The sequence below is a fragment of the Pipistrellus kuhlii genome, unplaced genomic scaffold (genome assembly GCF_014108245.1).
Source record: "Pipistrellus kuhlii isolate mPipKuh1 unplaced genomic scaffold, mPipKuh1.p scaffold_m20_p_23, whole genome shotgun sequence".
NCBI classification, from domain to species: Eukaryota; Metazoa; Chordata; class Mammalia; order Chiroptera; family Vespertilionidae; genus Pipistrellus; species Pipistrellus kuhlii.
In genome coordinates, this window is record NW_023425522.1 from 21025 (window position 1) to 42013 (window position 20989).

The window sequence follows — 20989 nt, forward strand, 5'->3', positions numbered from 1 at the left end:
TTCTATATTTTAGTTGTAATTTCAATTTGGTCCAACATCCACTTACTCTACTGCCATTTTTAATCTCCTACCACTTAAAAAAAAATCCATGGATTTAAAAAAATATATATTTTATTGATTTTTCACAGAGAGGAAGGGAGAGGGGATAGTGAGTTAGAAACATCGATGAGAGAGAATCATTATCAGCTGCCTCTTGCACACCCCCTACTGGGGATGTGCCAGCAACCAGGGTACATTCCCTTGACTGGAATTGAACCTGGGACCTTTCAGTCCTCAAACCAGTTTCGGCAGATTTTCTTTTTTTTAATTTATTTTAATTTTTCAATTACAAATGACTCACCTGTTTCTTTTTAGTTTTTAAAATGTGGCTCCTGGAAAATTTACAAGAACATATGTGGGCCTTACAATGTCTTTATTGCCAGTGCTGAGCTAGACTGGAGGCCTCAGAGATGGTGTCTCCTTCATCTCTGGACCCATCCTAGTGGGAAAATTGTACTGGTTACTGAATGAGCAAGTGAGGTGAGGTGTGCCACCCCATAGTCCTCCATTTTGGTGGGCGGGCTGGGAGGGAGATGAGGGGCCAGAGCTCACCCGGAGCCCTCAGTGGTTTCCTTGGCAAAGCAGATGCTTAAAGCTGAATCTCACTCCCATGGTAACTTTTTAAAAAAATAAATCTTTATTGCTCATATTATTACAATTGTTTCTCCTTTTTCTCCCCATAGATTCCTTCTACCCAGTTCCCACCTCACCCTCTGCCCTTACCTTCCCCCACACCATTGTCCTCAACCATAGGTGTGCAATTTTAATTCAGTCTCTTCCTGCCCCCCCCACACCCCTTTCCCCCTGATAATTAGCAATCCATTCCCTTTATATGCCCCCGATCCTATTATATTCACCAGTTTATTCTGTTCCTCAGATTTTTAATTCACTTGATTTTTAGATTCACTTGTTGATAGATATGTATTCGTTGATCATAATTTTTATCTTTTTTCTTCTTCCTCTTCTTAAAGAATACCTTTCAGCATTTCATATAATACTGGTTTGGTGGTGATGAACTCCTTTAGCTTTTTCTTATCTGTGAAGTTTATCTGCCCTTCAATTCTGATTGATAACTTTGCTGGATACAGTAATCCTGATTGTAGGTTCTTGCTGTTCATCACTTTGAATATTTCTTGCCACTCCCTTCTGGCCTGCATAGTTTCTGTTGAGAAATCAGCTGATAGTCGTATGGGTGCTCCCTTATAGGTAAACTACTGCTTTTCTCTTGCTGCTTGTAAGATCCTCTTTTTGTCTTTTGCCCTTGGCATTTTAATTATGATGTGTCTTGGTGTGGTCCTCTTTGGATTCTTCTTGTTTGGGGTTAATGTACTTATAAGTCTATTTCTTTCACCAGGTGGGGAAGGTTTCTAATATTATTTCTTCAAATATGTTTTCAGTATCTTGCACTCTCTTCTTCTGGCCCCCCATAATTTGGATGTTGGTATGCTTGAAGTTGTCCCAGAGGCTCCTCACACTATCTTCAACTTTCTGGATTCTCTTTTCTTCTTGCTTCTCCTGAGGAGTGTCTTTTGGCTCTTTGTATTCCAAATCTTTGACCCTATTCTTGTGTTCCTCCATTCTGCTGTTGGATCTCTGCATACTATTTTTCATTTCAGTCAATTTATGTTTAATTTTTAGTTCGGTCTCATTAAATTTATCGGCCTTTTCTAGGAAATTCTTGAAAAACCTTATAACCATGGTTTTGAACTCTATATCCAGTCTTTTGTTCTCCATCTCTTTTGTTTGAGATCTATTTCCTTGTCTTGGCATTTTCGCTGCTTTCCTGAGTTGGTAGGGTGGCTTTGTGTGCTTGGTGTCCTACATGGCCCAGTGGGTCAGCCTCCCCAGTTACCTGAGGTAGACACTCTTCGTGCTCCCCTTTGTGGACTGTGTGTACAGCCTTGTTGTAGTTACGTCTTGATTGTTATTGGTATCCCTGGGAGGAATTGACCTTCAAGCCAATTGGATGTATCAGCTGTGTCTACTCTGGGATACCTTCTGTATTAGAGACAGTCTTAAAGGATCAGACTTGCAAAATTGCAAAAGCCTCTGTGCTCAGCTTGAATGGGGCGGAGTCTCCAGGCTGAGCTGACAGTCTTAGCTTCCTATCAGCCCTGCCCTTGTGCGCTCACCTGAGTTTCCGCCTAACCTCTGCCTTCCGCGGCTCCCCTGAGTTTCTGCCTAACCATCCTGATTCCCCTGCAAGAGCGTGGGTGCCCCAGGGGCTCGCCCGGAATTGGGTTGGGTCTCTGTAGTCTGAAGCTTCTGACTCCTTCTGCTAAGGAGAGGCTGTGGCAACCTCTGCAGTCAGACCTCTCTGCACGCACTCACTCATGTGCGACTGTAGACCCTGCCTGCTGCGGCTCCCGGCTCCCCCAGTCTCCAAGTCTCTGAGTCTCCAGGTGCCTTTCTCTACTGTCCGGACTCCACCCGTATGAGCCTGGGTCCACGAGGTTTCGGCCGGGGTTGGGGTTTAGTGCAGTCAGAAAGGGTTCAGTGCAATCGGGGACTTCCTTTCCCTTCCCACCAGCCAGGCATTTGGCTGCACTTCCTCTCTGCGGGCGTGTCACCCTACCTCAGCACTTTGCGGTTCCCAATCTGATCCGTGAGCCTCTCTCCTTCTTTCTAGTTGTAGATTTCCCACTCCACCAGCTTTCCTGTGGTTTTGGGTGATGTCCGTTCTGATTTTAGTTGTTGTTTTGAAATTGTTGTACGAGGCAGCAGCTTAGGTGCTTACCTAGGCCGCCATCTTGGTTCCCCATGGTAACTTAAAAAAAAAAATTGAGGTGAAATTCACATAACAAAATTAACCATAAGAGGAGGAAATGTGGACACACAGGGAGACACTCCTGGTGCACCTACGCAGAGGGATGGCCATGCGAGGACACAGCAGGAAGGCCGTGGTCTGCAACCCAAGGAGAGGTGCCCTGCCAGCACCTTGATCTTGAACTTCCGGCCTCCAGCATCTAAAGACAATAATTTCTGTTTACCCCCCAGTTGGGTACTTTGTTATGGAAGCCCTAGCAAAGGGATATGAATATGTGTTAATGCCTTGAGAATATCTTAAATTTCTCTACTTTCCTGGCCATCCCTCAGCCCCAATCTGTTTGTGAAGTCAAAATACAGGCCGACCCGACAGGAGCTAGAAAGTGGACTGTGCTGCAGAGGCACTGCTGCCATCAGCCCACCGTGCTGTGCTCCTGCCGCTGGTATAAGCATGGCCCAGGCTGCCCGGCACCCTCTGTACTAACCCCGATTCTCCATGTCACCCTCTGTATCTACGTTCTGTGCTTGCCCACAGCCCTGAATGAGGGGCCACCACATGGGATGGTGGAAGGCGGGGGCCTTGTCCATTTATTCCTGTCATGAGGGCAGGTGCTCATGAAGGTTTGGTGACATGCAAATGAGTGGCACCTCCCCAAAGAATCCCACGCCTGCCGAGTGGGACATTACTCCTGCCGGCTGCTCTTGGCTGCCCCTGAGTGGGACACAGGTAAGTCAGGAGCAATCTGTTTTGCAGACTCATGCTGCAAAATGGTGACCACTGTTTTATCCCATGGACGGCAGGTGCGCTCCTGAAAGCCTCCGAGGACTGTTATCTGTGCAGGAACACTGTGTCTTGGTAAGTATTCGCTAGAAGGATGAACCAGTGAGAAGGGTAGAGCGAGAAGTGACAGGTGGTTTCTGAGGACGAGGCAGGGCCCACCTTGTCCAGGAAAACGCCGGTTCTGCACAGGTTCCCGTTATTACAGTAGGGGAAGGACTCGTGGAAGTGGGACTCTTGGGGTGCCACTGGATAAGCATTTCCAGAGGCCCCCATGGGAGGATGAGATATGGTAGAAAGCTTTATTTCTGGGGAATGACACCCCTCGGTTTCCCTCAGTCCAGTCTTAGAAGTGTTGCTGGGGTTTCAGGAGAGCTGAAATCAGAGCGTGTCCAGTTTCTGGTCCAAATTCACGTCGTCCATATTCACTACAGCATCAGGCCGCTGCAGTCCTTCAGTCCATTGTGCGTGGGGTCGGCGCAGCTGTGGGCCACGCAGGCAAATGCAGGGATCCCACCTGGAGCAACAAGAGCCCAAGAGGGAAGAGCAGTAAGAGAGCGAACTTCCCTTTAAGCCACTGAGCTGGCAATGGCCACGCCCATTTTGGCCAACCGTTCCCATCCCCAGGTATGATTGACAGACAAGTACCTTCTCCAGTCACCCCACCTTCACTGGGCATGCTCCCATCTTCCCTTCCTGGGGTGTGAAGTTGCCCAATGACATGCCAGCAATGTCTGGCCTTCCCTTTGCTCCTTTCCTGTGATCAATAACCAGCTCATTACAACAGATCGCATCGGGTGGGATGACCCGTTCAGCGTACACAGACACCACATTGAGATGGGTCCGTGGGCGCGTGGCGGCTTTTCTCCGCGGCAGAGCCTCCTCCACCGCATGGACAGAGGCGCAGCTCTCCCAACACCCTGCGAGCAGGCACCTCCGTGCAGCAGGGACCCGCCTGTCCGGTCCGCAGGGGACTCCCCGAACCCAGGTAATTTGGGGGATGAAGCAGAGGAGCAGCGCCTCCCGCCCGATGACCTTAACGGTCAGGCGGCCGGGAAGGGCAGGAGGGCCGCTCGCGGAGGGAGCGAGACGCCGGGCCCGCCAGAAAGCGGTGGGCAGAGAAGCCGGGCGCCCTCCCACAGCTCCCGCTCCGGAACCCGGGGCAGCGAACTTGGAGAACTTCGATCTCTAAGGAGGCGCCGACCCGCACTCCGCCGAGGCCGACGCTTCACCCGCCCGCAGCAAGTACCACCTTTCCCAAGCGACGCGGGGCGGGGGCTGCCGGCCCAGTGCATTGTGGGCATTGTAGTTCAGGGCGGCTCGACCCCGCCTCCCGCGCCGTCCCGGGCTGCAGTCCGGACTACAACTCCCGTCGGCCCACGCGCCGCCCAGGCCGCCGCGAGAGGCGTCCGCGAGCCGAGAGTCTGCAAGATGGCCGCGTGGGGACGGAGGCGCCTGGGCCCGGGCAGCGGAGGCGCCCGAGAGAGGTGAGCCCGGCGCTGGCGGCGCCCCGGCTGGAGGCGCAGGGCGCGTGGCCAGCGAGGCCGCCTGGGGCTGCAGCGCCGTCCCTGCCCCCGTCCCCGGGCGCCCCCTTCGCTCCCACCTCCCTCCCGTTCCTCCGCCGGGCACGCGGGGCTCCGGTGCAGGCCGACCCGCAGCCGCGTGGGAGCCGTGGAAGCGGCCTCCGCGGGGGCTCGGGATCTGAGCGGGGCCGGGCCGGGCCGCGCAGGCCCTCGGAGCCCGCCTGCTGCCCGCGGGCCGAGGGCGCCTGGATCCCGCCCCGCCGGCCACGCTCGCCCGGCTGCGGCCCTGACGTGGCGGGACGGACTCCGCGGGAGGGCGCGGCGGGGGGACGCCGTCCGCTCCGTGGCCCGCGGCCACCGCCCTCCCCAGGGGCCTCGGGCCTCGAGCCGCCGCCTCGGGAGGGGCCTCGGGCTGCTTCGGGGTGGTTTCCGCGGCGCCCGGCGGCGGAGTCCTTTGCAGTGACCTTTCCTAATGAATGGCGTTGCGGGGAGTGGAGCGCCTTCCTGCGAGGACCTCCGTCCGCAGGCCTGGCTTCGGGAGGTGGGGCTGGCGCCGGGGCCGAGCTGACGGGCAGCTTCCGCGGCCGAGCGGCCGAGCGGCCGGGGCGGCGGGGCGGGCGGCGGGGCGGCGGCGGCGGGAGGGCCTGGCCCGCGAGGGCGCGAGGGGCGCCGGCGGCCCGGCGGCCGAGAAGGTTGTTTGTTGGTAGTTTTGTCTTTCCGGTGAGGATGGTCAGGAAGAGTTCGCTCCTCACCGCTGCCCCATCCACCCCGCCCCGTGACTCCTTTTCTCTGGCGAGTCCGTCCGGCGTTCGTGCTGGCGCCGGGCCGCCGGCCCAGACCCCCGTGCGGTAGACGGACCTGCAGCTCGCCTGGCCGCCCGAGCTCAGAGACTCAGGGTTAGCGGTTCTGCGTCTCCTGATTCTTGGGAAAGCCGTGAATGGCAAGCAGATACATTTTTGTTTTTCCCCAACTCCGACCTTGTATTTCTTAGATCAGACCTAGAAACGAAAGAAGTGACCTCGAGGATTTTTCCAGTGATCTTAAAAACTAAGAAACATTTCCAAGGTCTTGAATGCAAACATTAACCCTTTAGTAATAGGAAATAACCTGTTTAGAAAACTTTTAAGAGGATCAGAGAGGAAGGCATTTCTTCTTCCTGGATAAAAACAGCTGGAAGGGCCATATTGGGATGCCCCAGGCAGGGGCTGTTAAACTTTAACTGACCTAAGAAATTAGATATTGGGGTCCAGCCACTGTGGCTGTGGTTGAGCACGGATTCAGGAACCAGAGGATTCCCAGTCAGGGCACATGCTGGGTTGTGGCTTGATCCCCAGTGTGAGGCATGCAGGAGGCAGCTGATCAGTGATTTTCTCTCATCTTTGATGTTTCTAACTCTCCCTCTCTCTGAAATCAATTAAAAAACCCACACCACACACTATTAAAAGAAAATAAATGAGATATTGGGGATTTTTTTTTCTCCTTGACTTGAGACAATCATTAATTCAAAACAGAGTTTGCAAACCAGCAGCCTATAGACTGAATCCATTTCTTTATTATAGCCTCTGTCTTTAAGAGAATTTAGATTAGTTTCCAGCACTTTCAGATTGAGGGGTTTCACACACACACCCCCCGCTTCACTTGGAAAGCTGAGTGGCGGCTGACTTTTTTGGTCCGGCCCAGTGCTTTCTAGTTCATCCATCATTCTTCACCTGACACTGACTCACTGCCGCTACCTGCCTGGTCTCCTTAGGTGTCAGATTGCAACCTTTGGCCTGGAACTGCAGGCTCTGCGCGCACATGCAGATGTGCTAGCCAGCAAACATCTGGTTTGGTGGTTTGGGGAACACCAGCTCTCCTTCTGTATGATGCACTATTGAAGGGGGGGACCCTCTGTTTGCGCCATCTGCCTGCCAGGTGACCTGGTGGAGATGCGGGTGGGAGGACCTGGGGACTTCATTTGCCTTGGTTGTGAGGCCCTCGCTCGGGACCTGGTTTCCCTCTGTCCCATGTGAGCAAGGAATGGAAACATAATCCTCCCACACACCCTGGCCCCTGCCAGCTAGCTGGCTCCTGGGCATACCTCCTGCCTGCTGTGTGGGTGGGCAGACTGGGTGGGGCAGGCTGGATTAGTGGATTGGCAGGCACCACAGATGATGAGGCCCACGTGTGATACTGGCTCCCATAACTGAAATGTGGCTGTTTACTGCGCTCCTAAATGACGTTGCTCCGTGTCACATTTGTGCCGATTCCAATCTCAGCTCCACATTGTAAGACCACTTCCCTGAGCTGCTGCACAGACCTGGGTGGAATCTGCTTTATGCTGAAACTGGAGGGAACCGTCTCGCTTAGTGCACGGGTTGGAGCAGAGCAGTGCTTTGGGCAAACTTCTAGAATTGCCAGTGGCTGCAGAGTCCACAGCATGTCTTGTATTTAAAGGCTCCAGTGCCAAATTGTCCATGAGAATTTGTCAGCTGTGTGTTAATGATGGTTGAGTTTAAGACACACAGTATGTGGATTCTTGCTTTACCTGGTTCTTGAGTCTAGAACTGTGTTACTGCAGTAGCCACTAGTCACATGTGGCAGTTACATTTAAATTAAGTAAAATTAAGTAAAATGAAAAAGTCGGCTCTCCAAGCACACTAGTGCCATTTCAGGGGCTGGTAGCCGCTGTGGCTGTGACTGTGTCGTGGGTAGAGATGAGACATAGGCATCAGTGCAGGAAGGCCTGGCGACAGGACCCCGCTGGTCTAGACTGAACTATATAGGAGAGGGTGGAAATAGCAAAATGAAAGCTGCTTGCATGTTGATTTTTCTCTCCACTCCATTAAATCTAGGAAATCAACAATGTTTGTAATGAAGAACAGCAGACTCTGAGCTGTAACCTGAATTCTTGTCCAGAATTCAGCACACTGGCCGCGAGCACACGAAACAGACTGCCTCTTGGCCTGTCGACGTCTTTGAGACGCTGGCCCACCTAGGAAGGCACAGTGCAGGTACCTGTGTGTTCTGCCGTTGGGCGCCAGCCCGGACCGGCTCCCAGACGCCCGCCTGTCCCCTGGGCTCCTTGTCTTCACTCTCTCGGGGCCTGCGCACCCCGAGTCTCCGTCGTGTTGGAATGTGAGTACAGCTCTCTGCTCTCAGTTCCTGCCTTTATCCTGCAGGTGTGTTTGATCGGATTCCGATCGTGATTGGGGGCAGCAGTGCTGTTTGCAGGCCTGTGGTGTCCTGAGGGCCAGGCACGCTGAAGCAGATGCTCGGTTTTTAGGGTGAAATCACGTTTTGCAACCTGGCCCTCCCCTGGTTGTGCAGCATTTTCAGGCAGCCCGTTGGGGGGGGGGGGGGGGGTTGTCCCTGCATGTCTTTCATGCTCTATTCCTTAGTGCTTGCTCTTTTGACAGCTCTGCTTTCATCTGAATCAGACAGACATGGCTCCGAATTGCTGTGGAGGGTCAGTTCCCAGTCCAGCCGCACAGCAGCCCTGCGCCACGTGGCAGGGGCACAGTCCTCATTGTGATGGCCCCTCTCCTTTTGGCCCTGGGGAGCCTTAGGGCTTTGTGGTATTTCGTTTCTCCTGAAAGACTCCCGTACCGCCCTGTGTGTGGGTGAGATGTTTGTTCCCTCCTGGTCCCGACGGGCCGTGCACACAGCATCTGCACGCGTGTGTGTACATGTGCAGCCAGGAGGCTGGTGCGTCGCGTCAGCTGGCCATCCTTTCTGATCCCAGAAGTTGGGCCTGTGGGGTAGGGTCTGCTGAGGTGCATCCTCTTAGGCATAAACTTGTTTCACTTGGGCAAGCTGGACTGCCAGCTGCAGTAACTTGTTAGCTGCGTCCCTGTTCGGGCCCAGCTTTCTAAAGAGGAGGCTGAGTTTGGCTTCTCTGCCCCAGCCCTCTGTGCTTCTTGAGAGAGCGTGTGTGTGTGCGTGTGTGCGTGTGCGTGTGTGTGCGCGCGCGTGTGTCTGCTTGTGTCTGCGTGTACCTCAGTAAGTGAGGAAGGCGGGGTCGGGGAAGGGCTCCACAGAGTGAACACAGGACCCTCCAGCTGCCACGGGGGGTGTCGCTGGTGCAGCAGAGTTCTGGGGAAAGCCCAGGTCACCCATGGTCCTGACAGTTCTCCATCGGGCTGCTCCTCGGGGGAGCCGTTCTGTGACTTGAAAGCGTTTGAAGTGTGGCTTGTGCATCTGAGGAACTGAGTCTTTAATTTTACTTCATGTGAACCCTGGTGGTGCTTCTCAGCGGTCACTGTGCGGACGCCAGCCCCTCCTGGGAGAGCTAGGCCTTCGCCCCCTGGGCCCCACGCTGGCTCCGAGCGGCCGGGGGGGCACTCGAACGCAGGCCTCTCGATGCCGGTGCTCTTGTCCTCAGAGCCAGAGGGAGGCGCTCTCGGGCCGGGGAGGAAGTTCCGTGTCCGATGTGGACTGTCCTCGGTGTTGGGCTGCACGTCTGTGCCTTTTTGTCCCACCTGGCTTACCCCCCAGCGGAGCTGCGCCTCCTGTGGCTCCGGAGGAAGCAGGTTTTGGTTAGCCGGCAGTGGGTTTCCTAGGCTTGGGGGTAGAGGTGACTCCAGCGCCTCGCATATCGTGGGTGACCGAGTGACCAAGTGCTTCTTGGGGAGGGAGCAACATGAATATGGACCTGGATGGATTTTCAGCCGCCCATTCTCTTAATGACTGTTTTTCTCCCGGCACTCATTTCAGTCCTGCTCACGCCTGTCACATTCAGGCCCAGGGCGGGGTGCTGGGTACGATACTTCCTCTGCTTTCAGGAACTCAGGATCACAGCCTCTGTGGTTCGGACGGGAGCTCACACCTCAGTCCTGTGAGCCCAGGGCCGCTAGGAAACGGGGTGCTGCTAGAGCTTTCACTCTGGTTATATTTGGCTCTGGTTCTGTTACCGGGACAGGGCAGCGCAGTGCTGGCTGGTGTGACAGGGAGCTGGGCTCCTCCTGAGGACGGGAGGGCCGCACAACCGCAGCCTCCAAGCAGGCCCTCCACTGCCCAGCGGGGGGGGAGGGGGGTGGGGGCGCTCCTGTCCCCTGCGCTTTGGGGACCCCGTGGCTCTCTGGTCTCTTCGCCCCAAGGATACAGGGCTGGCGACCAATATTTTCCCCTGAAAATGTTTATAATACTGTTCCCATTATAAAAGAAGCACATATTTGCATTTTTTAATACAGAATTCTAAGCATGAGGAAAAAAATAAGAATCACCTGCTAGCTCACTATTCAAACAAAACCATTATTGACCATTTTTGTATATAGCACCTTTGATGCCCCCATATCATTTGTCCTGGATTTTTTTTAAATGATATTAAACACTTTAGAAGTATATTTCTGAAAGTCTTAAACTAGCCACCATTCGTATGATCCTTGAAACCGTGATGCTGACTGACAGGAGCCGTCACAGAGGCAGGGCACGGGGTGCGTGCGGCCTGTGGAGGCCCAGAGCAGGCAGCAGCTGGGTGTGGGCAGGGGCTGGAGGTGGCGAGTGAGGGCTGACAGGTCTTCAGGACGATGAAATGTCCTACAATTGGTTGTGGTCATTGCACAACGGGGTGGAAGTGCTGAGCTGTTGAACTGTACGCTTAACTGGGTGAATCATGGTGTGTGAATTTTGTCTCAAAGAAGCCATTATCTTAAGAAATACAAATGAAATCCACACTGAGCTCCCTCACCTCAGGACGCTCCTGTGAAACACACGGGGGGCTGAGGGTGGGGCTGGGGCTGGGCAGTGCCTCCTGCACTGGTGCTGAGAATGCCCCGTGGTGCCCGCCGTGGGGAGAGGTGGCGGTTCCTCAGAAAGGAAGATAGAACTAGCACCCACCACTTCCATTTTGAGTAGATCCACAGGATGGTGGAAAGAAAGTGTCCATTGGACAGAGATGGACAGCGTGGTCTATCCTTACGATGGAACATTAGTCCCCCTGAAGGGAGGAGTGACGGGCTGAGACAGGAGCCTGAGGGCAGGGTGCGAGGGAAGGAAGCCGGTGCAGGACCGCACGTGGATGGCGGTGTGTGGGGGCTGGGGGGACAGTTTCAGTTCTGCACCATGAAAAGGTTCTGGAGGCGGGCTGCGCAATATGAATGTACTTCCAATGGCGCTGCACGTTAAGCGTGGGTAAGATGGTATTTTTTGTGTATTTTACCATATTTTTAAAGTTAATAAACCTGTGTGCTCACCACTAATCCTAATAGAAAACTAGCATCACCGGCCACAGTGTCCGCCCCGGCAGAGGCGCCTCGCTCTCCCGCCGTCTGTCCTCTCCTTGCTTCTCTCCGCAGGCGGCACACAGCCGCCCCATCACACACCCTAGTCCGGTGCCTCCGGATTGAGTGCGACGGGTCCCGCGTAGCCCTGCCCCCTCCCCGGGACTCCTCCCCCTTCGCTCCGGAGGACGCACAGGCGCATCGAAGGGCCAGGCAGTGCTGCTCCAGGCATCTGTGCAGCTGACTGGGGGGAGGTGTTTCTAGATTTGGGGCCCCATGCTGGGGACTACTTCGGCAACCCCAGATTCCTTTGGGATCGGCTTTGCACTGGGTCGGGGGACCAGGAAGGGCCTAGACCCGTGGTCGGCAAACGGCGGCTCACGAACCATATGCGGCTCTTTGGTCCCTTGAGTGTGGCTCTTCCACAAAATACCACGGCCTGGGCGAGTCTATTTTGAAGAAGTGGCGTTAGAAGAAGTTGAAGTTTTTAAAATTTGGCTCTCAAAAGACATTTCAGTCGTTGTACTGTTGATATTTGGCTCTGCTGACTGATGAGTTTGCCGACCCCTGGCCCAGACCCAGGGAAGCGGAGTCTGTCTCGGCTCTCCTGGGGCCGATGCTGTGGCCGCCTTGTCCTGGGAAGGAAGGCGGTGTCTGCAGGCTCCTGTGCTGTGTTGGCCAGCACTGCCGGAGCCGGGGCCGGAGCCGGGGACGGGGCCGGGGCCGGGGCCAGGGACGGGGACCGAGGACTCGGGCTCTGCGCACTGGTTGGAGGAGAGGAGGGAGGAGCGGTGTCTGCAGCCTCGCTCGGCTCAGGGGAGCTGCTGCAGCGGCGAGGTGTCTGGGAGCGCGGCCCCCTCTAAGCACTCCCGGAAGCGCCCGTCCTCCCCAGTGACACAGTCCGCAGGTACATCTGTCCTAGAGGGTCCGTGCACATGAAAGCAATGCATAGCGTTTAAAAACACACGGAAGGCTGCCGAAACTGGTTTGGCTCAGCTTTTTGTCCTCCATTTCTTTCGTTTGTGATCTGTTTCCTTGTCTCAGCATTTTCGCAGCTTCCCTGAGTTGGTAGCCTTAAAAGCCTCTGTGCTCAGCTTAGTCTGCGGACTAAAAGGTCCCGGGTTCGATTCCGGTCAAGGGCATGTACTTTGGTTGCGTGCACATCCCCGGTGGGGAGGGGTGTGCAGGAGGCAGCTGGTCGATGTTTCTCTCTCATCGACGTTTCTAGCTCTCCATCTCTCTCCCTTCCTCTCTGTAAAATATCAATAAAATACAATTTAAAAAATAAATAAAAACACACGGAAGGCAGTATGCCATAGACACTGCTGTGTGACTGACGCTTACCTTTCTTTCCCAGAGACTTTCCATTAGCAGTGCTTTTTCTCTTTAGAACACTTTTTATTACACTCTCCTAGTGATAATTTCACCACTGCAATAAAAAGCTAAAATACAGTCTCCTAGGAGCCCCGGGATCACGTGGCCTTTTCTGCAATCCCCTCTCGTGTGCTAGGTTCACGGGGTTGGCTGAGATGGTTCAAGGCAGCCTTCTGATGGGGCTTTCCTTGGAACAACCAAGCCGTGGGGGGGGGGGGGGGTGGGTATCCGGCTGTTGTGGACTGGCTCTCCCGGGCATCCTTCGCCTCCACGTTTCTGAACGCCCACCATGCAGAATGGGACCCGGTGATTGGGACGTTTTTAAAACCTACATTTGCAGGGTCCGACGGTGGGTGGCCCCGCTGCCTCAGCCCAGGTGGGAGGGCAGGTGCTGATGCTTGGCGGTGGCCTCTGGCGAAGGGTTGTGCGGGCCAGTTCGTTTTGAGCCTTGCCGTTTCCTTTTTGCACACCGGCGTCCTGGGATCTTCCAGGCTCCAGGCCCTGTGCTTTCCAGTGGACCGTCCCTCGCTGCCCTGGGTGTGGCGGCTCTGCCGGCCGCGCCTGCCTGGCGTGAAGGGCGGAGGTCACTCTGGCTGCTGTGTGGTGGCGGGGGAGTGCGGGCATTGCCGGGTGTGAGGGCGCGGTGGTGCGCCGTGCCCACGCGTGCTCCGCAGCCGCTGAAGGCTGGTGCTGCCGCTCCCGCTCCCGCGCTGATGGCTGGCCGTGGGCTCCGTGGGCCCCGGGGACTCTCACTGATGTGTGCTGACAAATGGCAGGGCTGGCCTTGCCTCCACTCCCGCCCCAGGAGCCCGAGAGCCCACCAGGGCCTGGGAGGGTGGTGCCAGCTGGGCTCACAGAGCCGGGGCAGCGGGGCAGCTGGGGAGGGCCCGGTTGGCATGGGGGGGAGTCTGTCCACTGTGTGCTTCCAAGTGAAGTTATATAATCCAGGTGCTGTGGGTCCAACTAGCATTTTCTTGTCCGTCCAACAGTGGGTTTTCCATAACAGGATCACTCTAATCTGCGGGGTACGGAAGGGCACTGCGTGACTAAGGGAGCTTTGGGGTTTGTCAAGAACATTCTGGATCTCAGCCTTGGTACCTGCCTCTTGTTTGAGTGTCCCAGAGGACTGGCCGGAGCTCCCTCGGAGCCCAGCAAGCACTCACCGGAGTGACAGGGCCACACCGACTGCCAGTGTTGCCTCCTCGTGAATGAGTTGCCCACCCCACCCAGTCCCTTGTTCCTGTCTCTCCCGTCTCTCTGGGCTCAGGAACGTGAGGACATAAGGATGCCTCTGGGCCGAGGTGGTCCGCCTGGAACCAGTCTCCTCCGCCCGAGGAACCAGGGGCAGGCAGCCTGTTCCGGTGGTCCGAGTAGGTGTCCGTGCAGCCCCTGCTGGGAGCAGTGACTGGAACGGCCTCTGGTTTATCTCTGAGATAAAAGCAAATGGCAAACCTCCATAAAGGCCTTCCCAAGGAAAACCGACATTTCCCGTTTTGTGAACTCACCTCCCCGGACAGGCAGCCCTTGCCGTGGGCACCACAGGCGCTTTGGCAGCACCCGTGTTTGGGAGGCTGGCCCCACCCCGGGGAGGGCTCTCCCCGGGGCCAGGGTGATGAGGCCGGCACCTTAACTGAGGCGGCGGCTGCCCTGAGCCTCCTGAATGACAGGTACCTTTCAGGCTAAGACTCCCTGCTCCTGAGCCCAGGCATGCAGGGCTCCTCCCCTGCTCAGCCCAGCACCTGGGCCGCCTCATTGCAGGAGCAGAGACACCCAGCCAGAGGGAGAGCTGGGCCCCCTGGGGCAGTGACGTGGTGCCTGTAGTCTCCTCTCTGGTCTCTCCTTGTTGCTTAGCGCCTGCCCCTGACAATCCTGCTCCCACCAGCTGTGCCGGGTAATGGCTTTCGTCTTTGCAGGAGGCCTGAGACTCCCTTCAGTTCTGGGGGATGGTCAGTTATTATTTCATTGTTGTTTATCCTCACTTGAGGACATTTTTTTCTTTTCTTTTCTTTTCTTTTTTTTAAAATCAATCTTTATTGTTCATATTTTTACACAGGTTCCTCGTTTCTTCCCCCCTCCACCAGGTTCCCACCCCACCCTCTGCCCCCTCATCCTCATCCATTGGTGCACAGTTTATGTTCAGTCTCTTCCTCCCTCCCTTTCCCCGATAGTAAATCCCTTTTCAGATAGCAAATCTGTTACTTAGCATTTTCTCATATCAATAATACCACCACATGCCCAATGATACACTTCACACAAAAGACATTTCCAAATAGGACAACCAGCCTCATCCAGGCCCCACCCAAGGCACTCACAGATCAACACCCCAGCCCTATACTAACTCAACACATCCAGATCTAAGCCTTCATCACTTGATTCAGCAGACCCTCAAGTTCCCACAAAAGTTTCCAGCCATGTCTGAGAGGCAGCCGTGGGGCAGGGGCAGGTGAGGAGCGAGCTGTTTTGGGCCAGGCTGCTCCGGGCCTGGCCTCTGTTGCTCTGGTTCGTTCCACAACCAGCTGCTCCGGGTCTGGTCACTGCCGCTCCCGACCTAGTTGCTCTGGACTTGGCTGTTGCTGCTACAGGCCTGGCCACACCCAACTCGGCTGCTCTGGGCCCAATTGCTCTAGGCCTGGCCGCTCCAGGCCTGGCCGCTCCCGACCTGGCCGCTCCCAGCCTGTCAGCCGCTGCTCCGGGCCTGGCCGCTCCCAGCCTGGCAGTTGCTGCTCCGGGTCTGGTCACTGCCACTCCCGACCTAGTTGCTCTGGACTTGGCTGTTGCTGCTACAGGCCTGGCCACACCCGACCCGGCTGCTCTGGGCCCGGTTGCTCCGGGCCTGGCCGCTCCCAGCCTGGCAGCCGCTGCTCCTAGCCTGGCTGCTCCCAGCCTGGCAGCCTCTGCTCCGGGCCTGGCCACACCAGACCCGGCTGTTCCGGGCCTGGCCGCTCCCAGCCTGTCAGCCGCTGCTCCGGGCCTGGCCGCACCAGACCCGGTTGCTCCGGGCCTGGCCGCTCCCAGCCTGGCAGCCGCTGCTCCTAGCCTGGCTGCTCCCAGCCTGGCAGCCACTGCTCCGGGCCTGGCCGCACCAGACTCGGCTGCTGAGGACATTTTTTTCATTGGATTTGTTTCCTTTTTTTAGACAGTGGAGCAGGCGGGGCAGGGGGTGCAAAGAGAAACATTGATGTGAGAGTTGCCTCCTGCACATGCCCCAACCGGGGCCAGGAATCAAACCTGCAACTGAGGTGCAGGATCAGAATCAAACCCAAGTCTGTGGGCTGACACTTCTAACAGCGGTTATTTTAAGATTTTTAAATTGATTTTTAGCGAGAGAGGGAGAGAAACATTTATGTGAGTGTAAAACATTGATGAGCTGCTTCCTGCACACCCCCACCAGGGATTGAGCCCGAAAACCCAGGCATGTGCCCTGACTGGGAGTAGAACCAGCAACCCTTCGGTTCCCGGGATGATGCCCGACTGGCCAGGGCCAAGGGCTGCTTTCGCAGAGGCGTGACGAGGTGGCTCTGCACAGCCTGGTAATAACGTGGATTAGCAGCTTGACCCGCCTCCAGAGCTGTGCCTAGCAGTGTGCTGTCAGAGGCTCCGATCGGGTGAGGGGGAGCACAGCTGGAAGCAGCTGTACTGGACAGCTGTGGAGATTCAGAAGGATGGAGACAGACCGAGGTGCCAGGTGTGAGGTCTGTAACGAGGTGGTGTGGGAAGTTGGTATTAGAGAGGCCCTCACGCTGGGAATCCGGACACTGCTGCCCTTCGGCCTTGAGGCATAAGGCTCCACTTTGAGGGTCCTGTGACCCATCCCTGGTCCCAGGGGGGGTCCGATCAGCTCAGCCCCTGGGCGTGGGTCTCTGGGTGAGAGCAAGTCCGGTCCTGGGCTTACAGGTCAGCGTGGGTTCCCGTCCATTAAGTGTCAGTCACTGTTCTTGAGATGTCTTTTCCTAATTGGGTCAAAGGGCTTGTTCCGCTGAGCGCGGTGCTGGCGTGCTGGCCAGGGGCTTCGTGCAGCATGTCCTTCCACAAGGGGCAGGGAGCTCGGTTCTGCCGCCCAGTGGACCAAGGTGGCTGGTTTGGAGCCGTGCACGGGGGCGTGGTGGGTCTGCCTCAGGTCCTGCGGCCGCCGCGACTTCGCCCTGCTGGCCTGGGCCTTCTGGGTTGGGTGTGTGAATGCGATTCGGGGCTGACGGCATCCTTGTTTCCTTGGAGCTCAGCTAACTCCGGCCTGCCCGTCCCCTGCAGTAGACCAGCCGCCTGGCGCAGCTGGTCTTGGAGGTTAGGGTATCCTGCGCCTTTTTGTAATCCGTTACCGTATTCTTTCAGAAAAACAGTCCTTCACTGGTGATCTGGAATACTGGGTTCTAGGGGTATTTTCAAGAGCGCAGGCTCTCTGAGCTGAGGCCAGACCCGCCTCACTGCCTCCCCTCGGTGTCTCACAAAGAAACCTCGTGAGTGCTCCCCGCTAACTCTTGTCTTTTCCTTGCCTCTCCCTCCTCAGGGTGAGCTTGTCGGCCACAGACTGTTACATCGTGCACGAGATCTACAATGGGGAGAACGCCCAGGACCAGTTTGAGTATGAGCTGGAGCAGGCGCTGGAGGCCCAGTACAAGTACATCGTGATCGAGCCCACCCGCATCGGAGATGAGACCGCTCGCTGGATCACCGTGGGCAACTGTCTGCACAAGACCACCGTGCTGGCGGGCACCGCGTGCCTCTTCACCCCCCTGGCACTGCCCCTCGACTACTCCCACTACATCTCCCTGCCCGCCGGCGTGCTGAGCCTGGCCTGCTGCACCCTCTACGGCATCTCCTGGCAGTTTGACCCCTGCTGCAAGTACCAAGTGGAGTACGACGCCTATAAACTGTCCCGCCTGCCCCTGCACACACTCACCTCCTCCACCCCCGTGGTGCTGGTCCGCAAGGACGACTTGCACAGAAAGAGACTGCACAACACGATAGCGCTCGCCGCCCTGGTGTACTGTGTAAAGAAGGTGTACGAGCTCTACGCCGTATGATCGCCGAGCGGCGCGCCGCCACGGAGACGGCGAGGGTGCAGGTCGCACGGGAACTTTCTTTTGCTCCATGAGGCAACAGAGCCCGGGAAGGTGTTTGGTTTAATAGTTATTTTTTAAAAATAACAGATTGCAAATGTACCAAGGGTTTTTGCAACTTGCCACACTAAGCTGTGGGTTTCCGCAGCCCACAGGGAGTCTGAGGCCGCGGATTCTGACTGGGCGTGGAACGTGGATGGAAGCTGGGGGGGTGCGTTGGGTGGGGGTCTTGAAGTTGATTGTTTAACTACCTTCCAGAGCCAACCAGAAGCAATTGACCATTAAAATGATGAGAATTTCAACTCCAGGTGTCGTTGCTTTTCATGACTGTGCCAATAGCTGCTGCCATCGGCCGTGGATGGGCACCGGAGGCCGCCCTGCGCCTGGCTGCAGCCACAATCAGCACGTGAATGGAGCAGGCCCTGACAGGCAGGCTAGGCCCGCCCGGAGCCATCTCAAGTCCCACCCAGCCTGCCTCCCAGGGCAGCTCTGCTCACTGCTGTGCAGGGATGGGGCAGGGGAGGGAGACAGGCCTGCAGGTCGCCAGGTCCCTGGTGCATGTGGAGTACTGGGGTCTGACATCTTGCCCAGATGTGGGTGTAGGACACAAGCAGCTCACGCCTGCACATGTTTAAAGCACTGAAGCTTAAACATGTGCCTGACATGTCCTGAGCAGGCCTGTTCCGCGGCGCCGAGTCCTGTGCTGCTCCCACCCCGAAAGGCCTGTGAGCGTCCCCCACGTCCCCCACAGCCTCTGCTATGGCAGCTTCTCTAAGACCTGCCCCCGGCCTCCCCACAGAGCTGTGGAGCCCTCCTTCCCCAGGGGCCGCCTGTGCGGAGGCCTCGGGCGAGGGAGACCCAGAGCTTTAGAGGGACCCTGGGGGCCAGCACCGGAGACGCGCTCCTGGCAGTGGTGTCAGTCTGGTGCAGATAAACTCTTACAAATTCAAAACCAAAGGAACAATGGCCACCAAGCTTGAGAAACTGCTTTAAATACAAGGGCCCTAGAGACTGATTACTCCGCCGAGTGCCAGGGGCAGAAGCGGTGTTGGGTAAACACTGCTGTTTCCACAGAGTCTGGTCACGGAGCCAGGTCAACTGGCAGTGATCCCAGACAGACCTCCGCTCCGCTGCGATGCCCGCGACGGGCTGCCGGCTGGGCGGGAAGGGCAGGTGCTTTCCTAAGAGCCCAGGTTTGGACAGGGGTCCCATGCCCTGCCTGCAAATCAGGTTTCCTGGGGCGGCAGACAGACAAGCAGTGCCACCGGCCTGCTGAGCAGAAGCCTCACCAGAAGTGGAGGCCTGGTGCATGCAGCGAAGTGCTTGCTGCCAGGTGTCCGTGCTGGAGAGCAGACTCCAGCGAGTGGTGCCCCAGCGTCACCCACCTCGGGGTGTCCAGCCTCTGCGGTGTGGACGTACCTATTCTGCTCCTTCCCCCTAGACACAGCTGACACGGGTGACCTCAGGTTCCAGGCACGGCACTCTGAAATGAAATCACTGCCACCTGAGAGGAAGCTGAGGCCAGGAGGGGCCGCCTCTGCAAGCCACAGGCTGAGTCCATGTGCGTGAGCGTGTGCGTGACTAGGTCATGCAGATCGCCGAGTCTGGTTTGAACTCCCCCCACCCGCTCCAGCTTCAGGGAAGAGAGACCCCGGCACACATGGACCGGCTCTCCTTGGTCCCGGCGGTCCACCCCCCCAGAGCACAGTGCCCATCTGGTTTGGCAGCGGGTCCTGGGGGGAGGGAAACAGCTCAGTGCTGCTGGGAGCCGGCCCCCGGGCACATGCACGGCCTCTGCCGGGAGACGCACTCGGTTCTGTTTTCGGCCTCTGGTTTTGGCACAAAGCACGGGGCAGCTTGCTTTCACCCTCGGACCAGTGAGACACCAGAGTCCTGTAAAGCAGAACGTGTCTTTGAACTATCTGAAGGCAGAACTAAGCCAGATTGTGCTTTCCCAACCTACCCGTCTGAAGTCAAGAATAAAAGATAGGCCGAAACCGGTTTGGCTCAGTGGATAGAGCTTCAGCCTGCGGACTGAAAGGTCCCGGGTTCAATTCCTGTCAAAGGCATGAACCTTGGTTGTGGGCACATCCCCAAGAGGCAGCTGATCAATGATTCTCTCTCATCGATGTTTCTAGCTCTCTATCCCTCTCTTCCTCTCTGTAAAAAGTCAATAAAATATATTTTAAAAAAAGAATAAAAGATGGGAAAACCACCTTCAAGGACGCAAGAGAGAAACTGGACACCACTACCCCGGGTGGCAGACATTCAGACGTGGGTGTGAGCCAAAGGCCCAGCTCCCCTCTTCGGGGTGCGCCTGTGCAGGGTGCACTCGCCCGCAGGCAGTGCCCGCTGCCATCCCCGTCACAGCCTCAGCAGCCCCACCTTTACCACACCTGCCCTCCAGGGAGGGGCCCCAGGAGGGCGAAGGTGCCACCTGGGCATCAGAGCGCCCTGAGCCACTGCCCTTTCGGCCTCTCCTAGTTGCTGAGGCCAGAGCATCTGTGGACCCTGCGGACCCGAGAGCTGGGCAGGCAGCGGGCCCAGCTGGTTTTAGTGGCCTTGTCTGTATTCCATTATTTCTATTCATACGGTAGGATACAAAGTTTCTATAGTAAGCTTTAAACAATGAGTTGCGTATGTAAAAAAAAAAAAAAAGGCAGTTCGGCCCATGGGCTCAGTGGTTGAGCATCGACCTATGAGCCAGGAGGTCTGACTCCTGGTCAGGGCACACGCCCTGGTTGCAGGTTCTATCCCCAGGGTGAGGCGTGCAGGAGGCAGCTCATCAGTAATTCTCTCTCATCGATGTTTCTCTCCCTCTTTGAAATTAGTAAAAATATATTTTAAAAATAATAAAAGAATGCCAGGCAAGTAAACATTCAGTGATATTTCAATGATTCCCTTGTCATATGTAGGTTGCTCCAAGCTGTGTGTCTGCTCCAAGCTGTTTCCCAGCCTACACCTGAGGCCACTGTCAGCTTCTCCCAAACCACCCACCTCCACCTCCAAACAGAGCCGCTGCTAAAGGCACCTGCACTTGCTAACGTGCAGCCCCTGGAGGGCAGTGCACCCCACTAGCCCCAGCTGCTGGCCGTTCACTTAACGGAGAGGACGGACAGCACCGGACAGGGCCCTTCAGAAAGTACCAGCGAGGAGTGTCCGGGGAGCTGCTCATCCATCCTCCGACCGCGTCCTGGCTGCCTCCTGAGGACGCTGGCATTGGCCTGCCGGGCCCGCCAGGCGCCAGCATGG

At 56.4% G+C, this 20989-nt stretch overlaps 1 protein-coding gene across 3 annotated transcripts; it reads left to right on the forward strand.

Moving 5' to 3' along the window:
• Positions 1 to 4931: 4931 nt before the first annotated feature.
• TMEM11 (transmembrane protein 11) lies at positions 4932 to 20284 on the forward strand. Of its 3 annotated transcripts, none has more exons than XM_036452080.2 (3): positions 4932 to 5070; positions 17185 to 17742; positions 20272 to 20284. In XM_036452080.2, the coding sequence occupies exons 1-2, from the start codon at positions 5015 to 5017 to the stop codon at positions 17699 to 17701; spliced, it is 573 nt and encodes a 190-aa protein (XP_036307973.1). In that variant the 5' UTR covers positions 4932 to 5014; the 3' UTR covers positions 17702 to 17742; positions 20272 to 20284. The 3 variants fall into 3 exon arrangements, with proteins under 3 accessions (XP_036307973.1, XP_036307972.1, XP_036307974.1); XM_036452081.2 differs by lacking the exons at positions 4932 to 5070; positions 20272 to 20284 and adding exons at positions 6023 to 6039; positions 7941 to 8223 and having other exon boundaries at positions 17185 to 18039; XM_036452079.2 differs by lacking the exon at positions 20272 to 20284 and having other exon boundaries at positions 17185 to 18039.
• Positions 20285 to 20989: the final 705 nt, after the last annotated feature.